The sequence below is a fragment of the Diabrotica virgifera genome, chromosome 1 (genome assembly GCF_917563875.1).
Source record: "Diabrotica virgifera virgifera chromosome 1, PGI_DIABVI_V3a".
In the NCBI taxonomy this organism is placed as follows: domain Eukaryota; kingdom Metazoa; phylum Arthropoda; class Insecta; order Coleoptera; family Chrysomelidae; genus Diabrotica; species Diabrotica virgifera.
The window spans coordinates 31458210-31478439 of record NC_065443.1 but is presented as its reverse complement, the minus strand read 5'-3'; the positions used below and the strand labels follow the sequence as shown (position 1 = coordinate 31478439).

Sequence of the window (20230 nt, the reverse complement as noted above, 5' to 3'; positions counted from 1 at the left end):
CAAGATGTACAAACATATTTGCTCTAGGCGAAAGAAGAATTGTAGATTGGTGTAAATGAAAGACTGAGCTTGCTGTATTACACACTATTTGCTATTCCCATAAGCACAGAAAGTTCAAGTATTTTCAATAATTGTTTTCAATTTAAAATAAACATTTAAGATGACATCACAAAAGGAAAATTGTACACTACTGCAATTTTGTTACATGAAATAGGTTATACAAGGAGCCAAACTAAAGGAAAGTAAATTATGATAGCATCACTGATATCAAGGTAACTATAGAAATATACGAGATGTATACGACAGGAAACACTACAAGAAAATCATTTGTTAGTTTCCCATGAAGAAAAAATGATTGTCAAAGTGTTATTAAATTAATTTAATGCTGCAAAATTTTACTCCAGACTGAAGTTAAATGTTCTTGTTGAAATAAGCTCATAAGATAAGGCTGTTTTATCGTTAAAATATTCTGATCCAATTTTTGTCAAACTAAAAATGTAAGAATTCATCTTATAAATATCACCAATATAGTCGAATATACGATATAAGGTCGACCTACACCGATATGTTTAATGGATAGAAATTAGTTGATATGTAATTTAGTATGTTAAAAATTATAAAAAACAAGGGGTATAATAATTAAAAAATTACTTTTTTTGTAAACTAAAAAAAATTTCGGTCCGTCTAGATATTATTTTAGATTTTTTGGATAATTCGAACACAAAAACCTTTTGTAATTTTTCTTCTTAAGTTGATCGTTTTCGAGTTATAAAAAATTTTAAACCGAAAAAGATTTTCAAGGCTCAAAAAGTATAAGTAAAAATATTATTATTGAAATTACGAAGTACCTAAATTTAAGTTCAAACCTTATTATATCAGTTCTTGATAAGTATTTTGGACTTATTTTATTTTAAAGTATTGATTTTTTCAACTGTTGAAAACGATCAACTGTCAATTTAAGAGAAAAAAAAAGACAAACGATCTTTTTTGTTCCGAATGATCCAAAAATTCTAAAATAATATCTGACCGGATCGAGAATTTTTTTATAAATTTATAAAAAAAATATTTTTCTAATTACAAATAAATTAATATTCAGGACAAAATTATATTGAGCATCCCTTATTTTTTATAAATTTTAACATACTAAATTATATATCAAATAATTTTTATCCATTGAACACACCGGTGCAGTTCGACCTTATATAGAATCATCCTCTACTAATTATTAACACAAAATATATAAGTAGGTACACACACGATTTTTAACATACACTTATACTTTACAATATCACAAATAAAAGTCCGTCCACACGCACCATTCCTCTGACTAAATCAAAGATTTTTTTTTTGATAAATTGCATTGTTGGTGGCTTCGTATTGAATGCCCTATCACACTAATTTATTAATAAGTAGCATCGCTACTATATTCCTATGCGACCTTGCCGTAGGTGGTGTAACGATAGCACCATTTATGGACTTCATCTTCTTCATTACAGCACATAGGATAGGCCAGGGGGGACTTAGTTTGCTTGGCACATCTCTGGCAAATTTCACGCTTTGTAGCCTGTAATAAAAAAAAATATATATAAGTAGTTTATCTTATATTAGGTATTTAAACTAAAAAAAATTAAGTAAAGTATTTATAAAGCCAGTGTACAACCAATAATGACATATGCATCAGAAACATGACCCGATACAGCCACAACACAAAGACTACTAGAAACGACAGGGATGAGAGTACTGAAAAGAATTACAAACATAAGCAGAATGGGATGTCAACACGTGTGGTCAAAACAGCAAGAGATAAATCACCAATTAACCGACCGCGCAAAATATGAAGTGACAATCTTCCATAGAGGTATCAATCCTCCAATGAACGAGCAGAATTGCTTATAAAGTGGAAGAAGAAGAAGAAAAAAATCAGTAGTTAAGTTAATTACGATATATAAGTCATTTTGGGTTTTATGACAAAATATTGTTAAATGTATATTGTGTTAAATGCATATTGTGCACGTTCCAAAATTTCCAAAATTTTACTATTTTATAAATGTTAATAAATAATTAGCCTAATGAAATTTTAAAAAATCAAAATGTAATTCCGTACAGGTTGAAATAAATTTTATATCAAAGTTTAAGTGAATACAAAAGATATTTTCAAAAAAGTATCCAAATCATATGAGGGGATCATTGTTTAAATAATTAAAAAGGGGTCATTTTTGCACAATATTAACTCTTTTAATTGCTGAGGCAATTTACATTTTAATGAAGGTCTTTAGGGTTTTTTCTACAAAGCTGAAGGACAAATCTTTTACCTAAGACTTAATAAATTAAATTTGACCCCCTATTTATTTAAATAATTATATATAAAATTTAAAAATTAAATTTGCAAAAGAATATTTTTGCGTTTTAAATAAGCACTATAAATTTATTTTATTTATTAGGAGAAGTGGCTATAGGTTACCAGTATTAAGCAAAAAAAATTGGTTAAAAAATATTAAATAATTTATGAGATATTTAATTTGTTTATCAATTGTTACTATATTTTCAACTGCCAAAACGCGGTTGTTACCAAAAGAATATAAACCTGCTTAAATGTTCATTACTTTTATCTTTATGTATGATTTCGATAAATGTATTGAAAAATTCAAATTTCAATTTAACTCCCCTCTAAAGTGACATTTGAAAATTGTTCTAATTTGTTTATAAATTGTTTTTTTAATAACGTCGCGTGGATTAAACATTTTGGAATGCTGTTCCGATAATCGGGTTCCTGGGAATTTTCAACTAATTAACAAATTGTTTTTGTCGTTTTTTCTTCTTCTTTTTTTCCTTATAGTAAAAGATATAGTTTTGCTTATAGAGGGGGTTTCATTAAGAATGTCCAATCTCTGAGTTGTCGATTCTGAACCTCAAAATATTAAGATTTAACCAAAATCACTTTAATAAAATATGGCTCCTTATTGAGTTACAGAGTGTTTTATTTAAAAATTTAAAAACTGTTTTTGCTCAGTATTTTAAAACTATTCGACATATCCTTTTCATACTTGGTAGAAAGTGTAGGTACTATACACCCTATGAAATTATGTTAAATACAGGCTTCCGGCTATTACCAGAGGCGTACGACAGGCGGACAGGAGAAAGCACATGATTGACCCTTCCCAAATTCTACGTCACTGGTGAAACTGCCATTTTAGCACAATTTTTAAATTCTCCAATACTGTTGTATGTAAATAACGTCCTCTTTACTGGTAACGATAAAGTCATTAGTTTTCGGGATATTTGAAGTTAAACATGTAACGGCACAGTTATTTAGTTATTTTGATTAATATATTGTGCCGCTTAATTTTTAGTTTCAAATATCTCAAAAACTAATGATTTTATTGTTAAGAATAAATAATATACTCTTCAGTCTTAACGATAAAATCATTAGCTTTCGAGATATTTGAAATTAAAAATTAAGCGGCACAAAACCTTATTCAAAATAAAATAACTGTGTCGTTACCTACATATTTAACTGCAAATATCTCGAAAACGAATGACTTTATCGTTACAAGTGAAAAGTAAGTTATTTACATTAAGAGTATGGGATAATCTAAAAATAGTGCTAAAATGGCAATTTCGCCAGTGACGTAGAATTTGGGAAGGGTCAACCATTTGCTTTCCCCTGTCCGCCCGTCGTACGCCTCTGGTAATAGCTGGAAACCTGTATTTAACATAAATTTATAGGGTGTATAGTACCTACACTTTCTACCAAGTATGAAAAGAATATGTCGAATAGTTTTAAAATACTCAGCACAAATAATTTTTAAATAAAACACCATTTAACTCACTAAGGAGCCATATTTTATTGAAGTGATTTTGGTTAAATCTTAATATTTTGAGGTCTAGAATCGACAACTCAGAGATTGGAAATTATTAATGAAACCCCCTCCCCTCTATAAGCAAAATTATATATTTTACTATAAGGAAAAAAAAAGAAAAAGAAAAAACGACAAAAAAATTTTGTTAATTAGTGAAAAATTCCCAGGAACCGGATTATCGGAACAGCATTTCAAAATGTTTGCTCCCCGTGAGGTTATTAAAAAACAAATTATAAACAAATTAGAACAATTTTCAAATGTCATTTTAGATGGGAGTTAAATTGAAATTTGAATTTATCAATACATTTTCCGAAAATATACATAAAAATTAAACTAACGAGGTTTTACACAGTTTTATATTCTTTTGGTAACAACTGTGTTTTTGCAATTGAAAATATAGTAACATTTGAGAAACAAATGAAATATCTCATAAATTATTAAATATTTTTTACCCAGTTTTTTTTTGCTTAATGCTGGTATGATAGCGCAACTTCTCATATTAAATAAAATAATTTATATTGCTTATTTAAAACGAAAAAATACTTTTTTGCAAATTTGATTTTTAAATTTATATATAATTATTTAAATAAATTAAATGTCAAATTTAATTTATTAAATCTTAGGTAAAGGATTTATCCTTCAGATTTGTAGAAAAAATCCCTAAAGACCTTCTTTAAAATGTAAATTACCTCAGCAGTTAAAAAAGTAAATATTATGCAAAAATGACCCATTTTTAACTATTTGAACAATGATCCCCTTATATGATTTGGATACTTTCTTGAAAATATCTTTTGTACTCACCTAAACTTTAAATTTGTTCCAACCTGTACGAATTTACATTTTGATTTACATGTAGTGTAATCTTATTTTACTAGACTATATAGCTTGCAATATAAAATATGGTCTTAGTAGTCAAGGATCCGAATCTAGGTCGACCTTCACAAACATTTTTTTTATTAAATTTCGTACAAATACGATTTCATAGCGGGTGGTGCGGGGGGGAGGCGTAGGGTTTAAAATCAATATTTCAAGCACAGTTTTGTGATTTTCTTTTAAACTAGGGTAGAATTATTTTATCTTTAAATTAAATAAGCATTTTTAGTACAATTAAGACTATTAAAAAAAATTCAAGAAAATATATTGAAAAATAAGCCAACGGTGGCAAATTTTTAAAGACAGCCTTAAAAAATGGATTTTGCGGTGGACATTGGAACTCATCATTGGATGATGGAAAACAAAAATTCAAAAATATTTTATTAGCTTATCGTAAACTAAAGGTTGGGTTAACTCAAAATAGATGAAAATGAAGACACATTCAGAAAAAGTACCGTAAAATCATGAATAACCAGTTAACGGTGATTTAACTAATTATGATTAATTATGAAAAATAATATAATGAAAAATAACATAATAAATGTAAAATATAATAATTACGAAAATAATTATGAAAAATAATAATTATGAAAATAATTATGATAAATAATAATTATTAATAATTGTGAAAAATACCATAATAAATGTAAATAATATTCAGGCAGCAAAATTTCTAGAAAAATTAGACAAGGATAAGAGTATTAACTTTATAAAAAGAGACCATGAGGAAACGATAAACAAAATTGCTAAGTTGATAAAGTATTTTATACTTACATCTCCGTCTTGACATGCGTTGTTCTGTCTCCACTCATTTCCCGGTCTAGCTGATATTTCATAAGTGATCATCATTATAATGATTATTATATTTAATATGCGATTTTTCTGTAAAAAATAGAAAAAATTAGTTATGTGCTAATTTAATCGTAATACGAGTGATATGAACTAACAAAGTTGTACTTTCTGATAAGAATATTTTCTTAACAAAAATGTCTGGAACTATTTGCATAATAAAATATATAAATAAAGATTTAAAAATATCTTAAGGTTACCTTCTTACAAACTTAAAAAGTAACAGAAAACTTGTTTTGCTTGGTATGCAAAATTTAAGCCAAGAATTTTTAATTTTAATGTTTTTCTTATAAAACATAAAAACAGTTTGTGATTATTATAAAATAAAAAATAAGATGCACCAGCTCATATTTCCTGAACGAAAGTAAATAAACAAAAATTAAAAGAACTGAAAACTGTAATTTTGCTTCTGTAACAATAAAACTTAGTAATGCTTGAACCATTTTGAATGGTCTGAGTTGAAGATACTGACATGAAAAAAAAATTGTCAAATACCAATCAATAACATTAGGTATGCGGATGATACTGTGATGATTTGTAGAGACTGATGAACAAGATATTTGATCGTGCAAAAGGATATGACCTTTCAATAAATATCATGAAAGTAAAATTTATGAAGATTTAAAAATCATTTGAATTGTGGATGTGGATATACAGGATAATCCTGAGATTATGGTCATGAGAAAGAAGAATGCATAAGAGTACGGAAATAATAAAAACCATCAAAACCAGGAAGCTGCAGTATTTTGGGAATGTCACTCGTGGCAAAAGATATTCTTCTTTTTTAAGTGCCATCTCCGCGGCGGAAGTCGAAAATCATCATAGCTATTCGGATTTTAGAGACGGCTGCTCTGAAAAGTTCATTTGATATGTACATCCGTACCATTCTGTCAGGTTGCGCAGAAACGATATTCTGCGTCTCCCTATGCTTCTTTTTACTTGAATCCTTCCCTGCGTAATCAATTGAAGCAAGTTGTATCTCTCTCCACGTGTAATATGTCCGAGATAAGTATTCCAATTTTCTTGTTTTGATGGTATTTAAGATATCCATTTCTTTATTCATCTTTCTCAGAACCTCTTTGTTTGCGACGTGTTCTGTCCACGATATTTTCAGAAATCTTCTGTACACCCATAGTTCGAATGATTCTAATTTTTTCATTGATGCAGCATTCAAGGTCCAAACTTCTATTCCATAAAACAAAGTCGAGAAAACGTAGCACCTAGCCAACCTAACTCTTAACTCCAACTTCAAATCTCTTGTGCAGAGCACTTTTCTCACTTTGTTAAAATTTGCTCTAGCCTTTTCTATTTTGATTTCGATTTCTTGTAAGTAACCTCCTGTGGACTTGATCATTGTTCCAAAGTTTGCATATTGGTCGACTCATTCAAGAGGCTCTCGTTATTTCTTTGAGTTTTCGATATTCTCATAAACTTTGTCTTCTTGACGTTCATTGTTAGACCGTATTCTTGTCCAAACTCCGCTATGCTGATCACCAGCCTCTGAAGATCCCCAATATTTTCAGCTAAGATGACAGTGTCATCCACATATCTAATGTTGTTAATGGGAACTCCATTTACCTTTATTCCAGCTGTTTCACCCTCAAGAGCTTTTTTCAAGATCTTTTCCGAGTGGGCATTAAAAATAATTGGCGACAACACGCATCCCTGTCTCACTCCAGGTCTGATTTAAATTTCATCTGACAGCTGATCGTTAACACGTACTTTTGCTCGTTGCTTATAGTATAAATTCGATATAATCTTGAAGTTATTGCAGTCTATTTTCTTTGATTCCAGGACATGCCTTAATTATTGTTCATGTCGTACTTTGTCGAATGCTTCATTATAGTCAGTAAATCACGCATATATATCTTGATTGACATCCAGGCAACTCTGTATAAGTATGTTCCCCTCTTTCATCATCAAAAGATATTACGTGCTTCAATTACTTACGCAAGGAAAAATCCACAGAAGGAGAAGTGTAGGAAGGAATACAATCTCATGGCTGTGAACTGGCGTGAATGGTGTGGGTAGATGCGCTTCTATCGAACTTTTTCTTTTATCTAAGATCAGGATAGCCTTGATGGTTACCAATCTCCGCCGCGGAGATGGAGCATAAAGAAGAAGTTTCCTTCAAAGATTGTCCAGACTTCAGAATAACCGAACCTTCAAGAAGCGTCAGAATAACCGAAAGAAATGGAACATGTGCATTAAAAGGGTGGATGAGAACAATAAATGAACAATAAAAAATGAAGAAAACAGGCAAGTTAAATATTATACCAATAAAAAAATAAAAGAGAGGTAAACATAAAAAGTGATTCATTCAGAGAGGATCATAAGCTCCTTATGTAGGTACTTTTCACCATCTTTATAGATCATCGAAAAGGCTCTATGGTCTACCCTAGAGCTTCAGAATTCAGAGCTCTGAACGAATTGAAATATAAGATGTCTCTCATTTTCATTTTATATTATTTTACCCCTATCTGAGTACCGGGGAACTAAGATTTGTTGGAATTTTTACCTAGATGAATAAACAAGTAGTGAAATGCAATTTTACCTTTCCCCTAGTCATCTTTGATTAATCGTTCATCTGCTTTGCAAGTATTAGAAAGCACGAATACAGGAGTTACCAGAATCTGGCTTCAGCCAATAAGATTTCTTGAAGAAAGGTTGTTAGTCCTGCTAGATGAAACAGTTTAGGATAAAGAAGACCAAAAATAAATATCATGAACTTTACATAGAGATGAATATTTTATCAAACTATGTTGATAAAGCCTCGTCTTTTGATTAATTTTTATTATTTTTTAAATACACAGCAAATTCGTAATGGTGTACAACTTTTTTACTTATTATGATAGTAATATTTCTATTGTTTTTGTTCCAAATAAATTGATGTTAATGACACCGTGTTTAAATAAACAACTGTCGCAATAACTACTACATCTCGTGTCATTTCGGTGTCCTAATTTCCACCATTTTAAAGTTGTGGCACAAGCTAACTGCGTAACTGATATCCTTTTTTAATCGGTCCATTCCAATAAACTGCATAAATAAGATAATAATTTATTTATAAAACTTGACTCCTACATTAAGATTATCTCAAACATTAATTAATTTTAATAAAATAATTGGCGCTTCGAATTTCGAAAACAAATTAGAAATCTCGTATCCTTATTTTTGCGGTATACTTATTTTTTTAAATCGCTTGAATAATTATCAATATCACGTTTGTATTAAGCGGCTGCGATATAAAAAAAATGGTTATAGCTAAAAATTTCCTCAAAACCTCAGTAGCAAACGCAAAAGCAATATGTACTTGGAGAATACTGTGGATCAGATTATTCTTCTTCTTTAAGTGCTGTCGCAGAATCGAAGGTTGGATATCATCATCACTACCTTTACTCTATCTACCGCTAGAGCTCCATTTTCCCGGCCCCTTTTGATTTCCCGGGAATCGGGAGTCGGTAATTTGGATTTCTCGAGAATTCCCGGGAATCGGGAAAATTAAAAATAAAAAGAAATTGTTTTTGTTTTAATTTTTCAATGCAATTAGTATAAAAACGTATAAGATTACAAATTAAAAATGTTTAGAGAACTTCAAAATTTTAAAGGAAATTTTAAAAATAGAAAAATTGTAAATTTTGTTTAATTTGAATTTTCGTTGTTTTTATTATTGAAATATGTTTTAAAAAAACATAAATTGTTGAGTGTTTGATCTTTCAGGGTGGCGCTTTTTTGTACAGAAATTTGCTAAAGTTGAAAACAGACTTTCTGTTGATGTATGTACTTATTCTTCATAAACTTAATTTTAAATCAAAATAAATATTTATGTTATAATTCTAGATAGGTACTTCCAAATGAATCAGATCGTCGCATAAACAAAAGAATGTTTATGCTGACGAATATGATACATTCTGATTTAATGCCCGCACTTCACTCTCGCCGAAGTCGATCGAGTTTCAACAAGTACGAGATTGTAGACGGCCACCTTGTGTAACTTTGCCTTAGTTCGTTCTACTTCCATTCTCTGTCGGTCTGGCGCGTCCGAGTCAAAGGGATCTTTGTCGGTATCGCACCGCTCTTTGTCGGTATCGCACTTCCTCGCGAAGTAAAACGAGTGTGTAGAGAGGGTAGTTCGGACTTCGGTCAAATTTGGCGAAGTAACTTCGCCGAGAGTGTGGTGCCCGCTTAACGCCAAAATTGGGCGTTTAATTAAAAGTTTTAAAATATAATTGAAAAATAAATATTTTAAGTGGAATAATTTTGAAATGATTATTGCAGACAGAGATAATAATTGTATCAAAACCATTTTTATTCATTTTGAGTTAGTAATATCTCCGCTCATAATTTAAAATAAAATATTTTAAAAAATCCCGGGAAATTTGTAAGAATACCAGGGAATCGGGATTTCCATTTTTTACTGATTTCTCGGGAAATTTGTCCCGGGAATTTCCCGGGAATGCAGCTCTATCTACCGCTGCTCTGAAGAGTTCTACAGAACTGCATTTTAACCAGTTCCTTAATTTCTTTAACCATGACACTCTCCTTCTTCGTACTACTATACTCCTTTCGCCTCTTACCTTTCCCTGTATTATCATTACGTGTTCCAGATATTGTAACTTTCTTATTTTTATTGTATTTATTATTTCGCATTCTTTGCCCATTTCTCGCAATACTTCCGTGTTCGATTTCTTCTGTGTCCATGCTATTATAAGCATCCTTCTGTAACAACATATTTCAAATGACTGTAGCTTATTTATGTATTCTTGCTTCAATGTCCAGCTTTCAAGTTCATATTGCAGTATCGAGAACACGTTGCATCTCAACGCTCTTACTCTCAGTTCTAATCTAAGGTCTTTGTTGAAGATAATTATTTCATTTTTACAAACGCATTTCTTGATATTTCTATCCTGGTCCTTATTTCTGTCATTCTTATGTTGTTTAATCATTTTTTCTCTGAAATCCAGATTCCTAGGTGTTTGTGTTAATCAACCCTTTCTATCTGCATATTTCCCAAATGTATGCTTATTTGTATGTTTGTTTTCTTAGGTATTATCATGTATTTGATCTTTTTTATATTAATTTTTAGTACATATTCTTCACAGAAACTGTTTGTTTCATTTAGTAGTAATTGGAGTTCTCCAGCAGAGCTTACCATATTCACGGTGTCGTCTGCATATATTATGTTGTTAATAGATCAGATCATAAGCTGCTAAAAATGAACTGCATGCTCAAATTCCTCGCAACTAGAAACACAGATCAGACAAAGCAGCTAAACATAAATAATACGAAGAAATTCCAGATAAACCTGAAAAACAGGGAAAACCCACAAGAGATAAAAATAAAACATGGAATAAAATAAAACACCAGATTCATTCATTGAAAAAAGTATAAAATTCACAAAAACAAATATTGGATATTAGGGGAAACCTTAAAATTAGTTAAAGAGAGAAGGACTTTGTACAACTTACAGCATAGCATAAAAACATGAAACAACACTCAAGAAATAGCAGAGCCAAGAAGAAAAATATAATCTATCTGCATCAGAGATAAAAGAAATCAATTAAATATTTTCTGTCAAATAATAATCTATCTATACATACTTGGGCTATCCATACATACATCTATATTATATATACTTGGGCTTCATGATAACCAAAAATGGCGATGGCCGAGCTATCTACTTGGTCAGTGCTCATATTTTTCCCATTACAACCTACTATACATACGCGGTTGAAACATAGTCTTTCAATATACAGTCGGAAAAATGAAAGAATACCCATAAACGATCACATCAATCACTTATTTTGTATTTGCTGTCTTTTTCTATAACAAACGTTTGTTATTTACAAACAAAATAAGTGATTGATGTGATCGTTCATGGGTATTCTTTCATTTTCCGTCTGTATTATAGTTGAATGAACTATCTTTCAATAAAGTCGTCTCAGGAACGCAACTCATATATATTGGCAATATCATTTTAAACTCTTCTAATTTAAAATGTATAATATATGTCTGAATTGTCGATATGAATGAGTCAGATTAAATTAAATTATTAGAATAATTTTTTTACTAAGCAACAACATTTTTGTTTAATTTAGTAATATTTTGTATTTTGACCACGACGTCCGAGTTGGAAGTCGAAACGGTAATAAAATCAATTTTTTAGGCTAATTTGTGGCTTATTTCTTATTTAGAATAATAAATTACATAAATTCCATAAAGAAATAGCTTCAGAACAATATAGTCTCTCAAAATATCGATAAAAATAAGATCGAAACTTCATACGAATTTTACGCATATCCTAGACAGAACACGGAACCAATCTGTCAATGTTGGAAGAGCTTAATACAAAAAACAGGCTAATAAAAGCACTGAGCGAGCCTGGCAAAATTACTTTGGCTATATAGCCAGAAAAACAAGTACTATAAAACAATTGATAGTAGAAGGCGAATCCTAAGGATATCATGGACGGACAAGATAACCAACGAGACCGTATTACGAAGAGTGGGCAAAGAAAGAGAGGTGATGTATACCATTAAAAGGAGAAAGTTAGAATATCTCGGACACATAATGAGAAACGGCACAAAATACAGATTACTGAAGGTAATCCTTCCAAGGTAAAGTATTCGGAAAGCGAGGAATTGGAAGAAGAAGAATATCATGGTTAAAGAACCTGAGGAAATGGTTCTCCACAACAACAACTAATCTATTTAAAGTATCAGTTAATAAAATAATTATAGCCAGAATTATCGACAATATTCGAAACGCATGAGCACTAAAAGAAGAAGAAGATAGTAGAAGAAAAGGGCATAGATATCTACCAAATCTTTGTAGATTTTTGACAAGCCTGTGATTACATACATAGAGATAAAATATATGTAATTATGCAAGAATTTGGTATACCAAAGAAATGGGTAAAGTTAGTACAAGCCACCACGACTCACACAGAAGCGCAAGTATGAGTTCAAAAGGAATTGACAGATCCCCTTCCAGATAACTAAAGTAAAACAGAGAGCTCGGCTAGCACCGACTCTGTTTAATATATATATATATATATATATATATATATATATATATATATATATATATATATATATATATATATATATATATATATATATATATAGCGTAAAAACCCTCTGTAACAGAAGACATCATAAAGGAGTACGACCGTCAATTCCAATATAACAATTGATGGTCTTGTCTTTGGCTGTACTAAAGTTTTTAAATATTAACTATACACTTAAATGTTACATACTTATACATTACATTGGTTCATGGATAAGGTTTTTTTTACTATGTACATCTTATCTTTTGCTACATGTCTTTTTAAGGTAACGCTAGTGCTTTTTTACCTCTCTTTTGGATGTTGTTTCTTATAACACTCTTTTTGTAGATGAACTGATGATGTCTACTGAGCAGTAGACGAAACGTCTTCAATAAATAGATGAAGTAGCTGAATTCTTTGTCTCTTTTTTCACCCACTTGACCGATAAAACCCTACACTTACGAGTGCTCCTTTGTTATATATATATATATATATATGGAACACGTCATCAGAAAACTGTCCGTAATCGCAAAAAATTTACTTTTTAATAAGACCAAGCAGATTGCAACGTACGCAGATGATGTAAACTTGATAGGAAGAATCGCAAGAGACATCACAGAACTACATGTGGAGTTTGAAAAAAATTCGAAAGAAATGGGGCCTTCGGGGAAATTTTGGTTCTACGCGCAGGACAGGGGATACGTTCGCTCTGATTGGGCATTCCAATGACCTTTGATAATGATTGATACATTTTAATTTTTAGTACATTTCGAAATAAATAAATTTGTTTATTGCAAAATAAAAACACATACTCTGTCCTTTCAAATAACACTTTTTTAGCAAAAACTTTCTTTGTTCATATATTTTAACTTAGAAAATAAAAGTGTATTATTTTTAAACATATGCAATTGTTTAAACAATTTTTCGCAAACAATAATCAAATTAGTTTGATTTTTGTGGAATTAAAATATGAACATACAACAAAATATAGAGTAAGAAAATAATATAATATATTAGATAAAGATTGGAAGAAATTTTGGTGGAAATCAACTTCATCTCCACCATTTCTTCTGGCGCGTAGCACCAAAAATTAATGTTTATTTAAAAAAATTCCTGACGCCGTGGTAGTTAACCGATTTTAATTTTGCAAATTGCAAATTAAATGTACAGTATTTTTCTATTTGTAAAAAAAATTAACTTACTATCTGCTTTATTTTCAGTCCTGCAACATTTTGAAAAAAAATGAATTTTTTTGCGAAAGATGGATTTCAAAATTTATTTTGCAAAATCTATTGAACCGATCTTAACTAAATTTACAGCATTGTTTTATTATATCATAAAATTCTTCTGGGTGATATATGAAGGTTTTAAGTTTAGCAAAAATGGTTGAAAAGCGTAAAATGCGAATACTTGTTTTTTGATGTTTTTTCGCAATTATTGCTATTTTGCAAAAGGGTAACAGTTTTTGACCAATCTTATATTGTAGTAAATTTAATTACGCAACTTTTACTTTAGTGCAACTTTTCTCGGAACTTAATACTTTTAAAGTTATAATCTAAAAACGAAGAAAAAAATCGAATTTTTCCTTCATTTTTTGACATTTTGATTATTTAAACAATGTTCCGGACCTTTTTGAGTGGGACGATAACTGCATTATTATTATATGGGTTAATTATAAGCAATTTCTGCAAAAAAATTAAAGTCACCTCTCAACGTCCATCTCAAAACAGATCCGCCGTGGACTATAAAATGTTTTGTGGCAAAAGGAAATAGATGCCGCATTTAAAAAAAACTCCAACAAATGGAGACTAGCTTCAACTTCACATCAATAATCTTTAAAATTATGAAGTTTTGTACATATTTTTTGAGTTTTTGTGGTGGGAATTTTAGAATATACGATTTCTATTCAAAAATGCTACTGTTTAGATAGTTAAGTAGCTATAGTCAATAACTCGTTGTTGCTGCGTGATAACCCATTTTTGCACCTTAATTGTAAAATATACACTTAAATGTCACGTGCCTTCAAAAATATATTGTCGCTCCATAACAAACGAGACATATTTCAGTTACCCTATATGTGCTCTGTGTTGGACTTCTATTTTTTGAAAAAGGGATTATGCCGTCAAGTCCACGTATTAAAAAAAATTAATTACCTTTATGAAAAATGGTTAACAATCCAGTAAAAGTTTACATCTGACATTAAAATTGAGAAAGGTATTTATAAACCTGACATGTTATTTTCTACATAAACCAACATTTTAATTTAAAAGGGGATAGAGCAAAATCTTAGTCAAATGTTATTTAAATGCATTCATTTTTTCGAATACTGGAAAGATTAATAAGTATTTTTGAAAAATTTAAACGCCGAATGAGAGATTACATTATTACCGAGGGCCGAAAGTCCTTGAAAATTTCTATAATGTTTATTTTTGATAAGTTACAGGGGTGGAAAAAAAGGGAAAATTTAGTGTGATTTTAATTTCAAATATTTCATTTAAAAGAAACTTTTTGTTTATTCTTATTTTGTTTATTCCAGCCCTCGGTAATAATGTAATCTTTCATGCTGCGTTTAATTTTTCAAAAATATTTTTGAGTTTTCTTAGGATTCGAAAAAAAAAATGAATGTGTTTAAATAGCATTGCACCAAGATTTTGCGCCACCCCCTTAATAATAAATTTACCATTTTTAACTTAAAACCTGTTCTTTTTGTCAAAATTCAGAAAGATTCACTACTATTATGCTGATCAGTTTTTATTATGATGATCAGTTACGTAATTTATTAAGAGAACATGTTGGTATGTTCCAACTTTGATAAAATATGAATCAATAACACTAACTAAAATACTAAGTTAAGGACAGACAAGCTAAACAATTTTACATTATATAAATTTCAGACGCGGCTTTGCCGCGTGATATTCGGTAAGTTAAAAATAATTGGAATACTTGTATTCAAGTATGAAAAGCCTTATAAAATTTACAGAAAATATTAATTTTTCTGACCATGCCCCACATTAGTAACGATTATTAATATATGATCGAAAAGTTTAATTTTCCAAATGTACTAGACAAAGGGCAGAGATCAAAAGACGAGTTAGACTGCATGGGCGGCATTTGGAATACTGAGCTACATCCTTAAAACCAAAAGATATCCACAACATATTAAGAGTATGGTATACAATCAATATGTACTCAATTTTCTCACTTATGGTTACCAAGCGTGGACTTTTAAAAAACTAAACCAAAGAGCAATGGAAAGACAAATGTTACACACAAGACTAATGAATAAAAAGAGAAACGAGTGGATAAGAGAGAAAACAAAAGTTAGGGATGTTAGAAGTTACAAAATTGAAATGGAGATTTGCCGGACACAATATAAGACAAAAAGAAGATCGATGCAACAAAATTCTTATAAATTGGAGACTGTGGGAATATAAACGAAGCAGAGGAAGGCCCCAAATGAAATATACAGATTACAGATGATATCAAGAAGCACGTGGGCTCTATGTGGATGACTGTAACGACAGACAGAGAAGAATGGAAAAGGATTGGGGAGGCCTATGTTCAAAGATGGACCGAAGAAGAGTAATTAGACAGATATACTAGATAAAATGTTGGTAAGTCCTGCTATTTTGCTTATAATACAGTCGAACCCGCTTATTAGAATACCGGTTATAGGAATATATATATACTTACTGTAAAAACATAATTGAATATATTACAGGCACATAATTTTTGTATTGTTGTTTACATTCTATTATGAAATGATGTTCACTTAAATCTTTTTTATAATACATAGTTTATCTACATAGTTATTTTTAAGTTACCTATCACCAAACAGTTGCTAAACAAATGAAAACTCCGATACCAAAATAAAAACAAAAACAAATGACTAACCTCACAATGTAACGCCATGTCTGAGGATTATTCCAAAATATCGAAAATATTCACCCACTAATTTGAAGAACTCGCTACAGATGCCGGAACCACACACTACAGAATCTTAAGTCGAATTGGTCAGCAAAAGCTTCTTTATAATTTATATATTATGGTATCTAGGTTAAAAGTCCAATTGATAAAAGTTATATCACGTTCACAAGGAAGTGTAAAAATTACACTTGGGGAGACATCATGTCCAATCCAGGAAGTCTGACATCATCGGAGACATCAGCGGAGCCTCGTGCTGACCATTTTTTAACCTAGCGAGGTTTTTCGATATCAAGAGAGACAGTTGTTCTTTTGGTTTGGTGTTGTTCTGCAGCAAGAAGAATTGATTGCCACGCTTCACGTTATTTTAATTTGTGTATTTTTTTAACGGTATTGATAAACTATTGATTAGTATTATGAGCAATGACTAAGCTTTTATGAATATTGTTTGTAAACCAGCATATTTTTATCAAGAATTTTAAGTTTAACAATTAATCTTTCTAATTTGTTATACCTACCTTTATAAAATAAGATAAAAATGTGTTCTTGGATAATTCATTTTATTATCAATTTTTTTAACAGGGAGAATCTAATTCTACAGTAATTTTAAACATATCTCTTCCTATTATTTTTTGACGTTAACAATTCATTGAGTAATAGCAAATCTTCTTTTTTTCTCGTCATTTGGGGGATACCCAATAGGTCAGTTAAACTTATACGAATGACTTCGGAGGATTCCAAAGCCGTGGTGAGAACAGGTGGAGATAATATATGACAGAGGCATTTGATATTGAATTTGATATTGAAAATGGAATTAGGCAAGGTGATGCCTTATCAACAACAGTTTTTAGTCTAAATTTGGAAGATGTTGTTGGAAAATTGAATATGAACGGCTGTATTAATACAAATCTACCAAATATGCGCATATGCGAATGATGTTGCCATAATAAACCGCAATAAATGGGTATTAAGCAAGAAAACGATAGAGCTGAAATGCGAAGCTGCTAAATTTGGTATATATCAATGGAAGTAAAACAAAATACATATATGGAGTGCACAAAGTCGAATCAATAGGTCTTAAGGTAGACCACCATACCTACAAACTATATGCCTTAACTTTTCCCTACCTAGAATCAATAATAAATGACAACTACAACATCTGGCAAGAAACATAAGCACGGATTCTTAGCGATAATAAGTGCTTTTATGCATACAAAGACTTAATGAAAAGTAAGTTACTGAATCGTGTGTCTAAGCTTAGAATCTACAAAACAGTAATTAGACCAGTGGTCACATATGGATGTCAAACGTGGATGTCGAGCACTGATGAAAATCAAATGAGAATATTTGAGCGCTAAATATTAAGAAAGATGTTGATGAAAATATTGAAATACTGATGAAAATAAACTGAGAATATTTCAGCGCAAAATACTAAGAAAGGTATTTGAACCCATTGCAGCAATGCAATGGTTCGTGGAGCAATTTCGAATTATTTTAATTACGACAATATAAAAATAAAAACCATTAAAATTAAAAAATTACGTTTTACTAAACTCATTCTAACAAATTATTCTTCGGGGTTTGACTATAACATATACACTGTTCTTTACTTAACTTACCTTGTCTTAATCTGACGGGCTCGAGTTTTTCTAAGGATAGATTTTGTTACGGACTGCCCACAATGCACGCCCCTGTATTAAAAGTTCATACATGATGGGGGTATACTTACAACGATGGAAATGGAAAGAAGCAAACTGGCCAAACTTCAGAAGACAGATCAACCAATTCCAGATGAGAAGAGAATTCGAAACAACAGAAGAAATAGAAAGAAAAATAGAAGAAATCACCAGGAAAATACAACAAGCCATGAAGGACAACATCCCAAGAGAGAAGACAAACCATAAAGGACTCATCATTCCAAATGAAGTCAAGGACCTAATCAGAGACAGAAACAACCAAGAAGGGCTTACCAAAGGACAAGAAGACAAGACTACAAGAACTACAGCGATGAACTGTCAGCAGAAATAAGGACAAGACTGACCAGCATCAACGAGAACAAATGGCTCAACATCATCAGAAAAGCCGAAGAAAATCAAGGAAACGTCTGGAAAATGATGAAGGCCAGAAAAAGAGGAAAACAGAAAATGCCACCTATCACGGATGAAGAAGGAACACACTACGAGGCCCAAAGAAAAGCAGAAGCAATTGCAAGAAAACTGGAAGCCACACACAGGCAAAATCAACACATGTCGGACCAACAGACCATAGACGAAGTAAACAGGGCCTACAACAGGATTTCAGAAAGAAATCAATTCGTGATTGAAGAAGAAGACCAACTACACCCCTCAGAAGTCCACAGGATCATCAAGAAACTCAAAGGATCCAGAGCTCCAGGACAGGAAGACATCCACAACATCGTTCTCAAGGAACTACCGAAGAAGATGATAGTACAGCTGTACTACATTTTTAGGTATTGCCTTGAGAAAGCTCATTTCCCAAACAACTGGAAACATGCAAAGACGATACCTCTCCTGAAGCCAAGAAAAGATGGAAGAAGACCAGAAAGCTACATACCAATCTCACTGCTGGAACCCTTAGGAAAAATCCTGGAAAAAATCATATTCAAGAGGCTCATCAAACACGCTGAAAGAAGAAACATCATCCAAGAAGACCAATTCGGATTCAGAAAAGGAAGAAACTGCGAACTACAACTCGCAAGAGTTGTCAGCGACACCAAAATCAGGTTCAACAGAAAACAAAAAACAGGGATGGCAATACTGGACATAGAAAAGGCATATGACACGGTCTGGAAGAAAGCACTCATCTTCAAGATGGACAAGGCTAGATTACCACATTATATAGTTAATATTTGTGACACATATTTAACTAATAGAACTTTTCATGTTACAGCTGACAAAAAGATGTCCAGGATACAACAAATTCAAGAAGGGATGCCACAAGGCAGTATTTTGTCTCCCATTTTATATAACATTTTTGTTTCAGACTTACCAACAGATGCAAGAACCAGTACAGCTTTGTATGCAGATGACACAGCAATCTACACTTCAGGCAAACAGGACAGAAGAATCATCCAAACATTAGAAGGCCACCTAGAGAGGATTGCAGAATTCACGGATAAATGGAAAATCAAGATAAACACGCAGAAGACACAGTTCACCATCTTTACGCAGCAACCCAACCCACCAGCGGCAGAACTAACGATGAGAGGAAACGTTATACCAGCCACGCCATCAGTGAAGTACCTAGGAGTCCACCTAGACAGAAAAATGAACTTCAATCTGCATACAAAGCAAATTAAGAAGAGAGCCACAGTCAGTAAAAAACTAATTCTGCCTTACATTTTCAGGTCATCACCACTATCTAAGAAGAAGAAGATCCAGCTCTACCAAGCATATGTCAGGTCGACTATGCTTTATGCAGTCCCAATATGGAGTTCAACCGCCAACAGCAACTGGAAGAAACTAGAAGCAACAGAAACGTCATGCTACAGGATAATCGACGGTACAGCATGGCAGGACCGGGTGACGAATGCAACCATCCAAGAAAGGCTCCAGTACACACCACTGAGGGAGGTGGCCGAGAAAAGCACCCAGTACTTCTTCCACCAGGCCATAAGAAGACTCCTAAAGACCAGGAACATCCTCGAGAATAACAG

The 20230-nt window shown here is 31.6% G+C and overlaps 1 protein-coding gene across 1 annotated transcript; it reads right to left on the bottom strand.

The window, feature by feature from the left end:
- Positions 1 to 364: 364 nt before the first annotated feature.
- LOC126887833 (uncharacterized) lies at positions 365 to 16693 on the bottom strand. Its single transcript, XM_050655708.1, has 3 exons — positions 16525 to 16693; positions 5508 to 5615; positions 365 to 1564 (listed from the first exon to the last, which is right to left on the bottom strand). The coding sequence occupies exons 1-3, from the start codon at positions 16540 to 16542 to the stop codon at positions 1430 to 1432; spliced, it is 261 nt and encodes an 86-aa protein (XP_050511665.1). The 5' UTR covers positions 16543 to 16693; the 3' UTR covers positions 365 to 1429.
- Positions 16694 to 20230: the final 3537 nt, after the last annotated feature.

Bases quoted from the DNA above. Each gene is read 5' to 3' on its own strand.
- LOC126887833 (XM_050655708.1), bottom strand. The intron at 1,565-5,507 runs GTAAGTATAAAA...TTTTTATTACAG, and splicing joins ACGCATGTCAAGACGGAGAT to GCTACAAAGCGTGAAATTTG.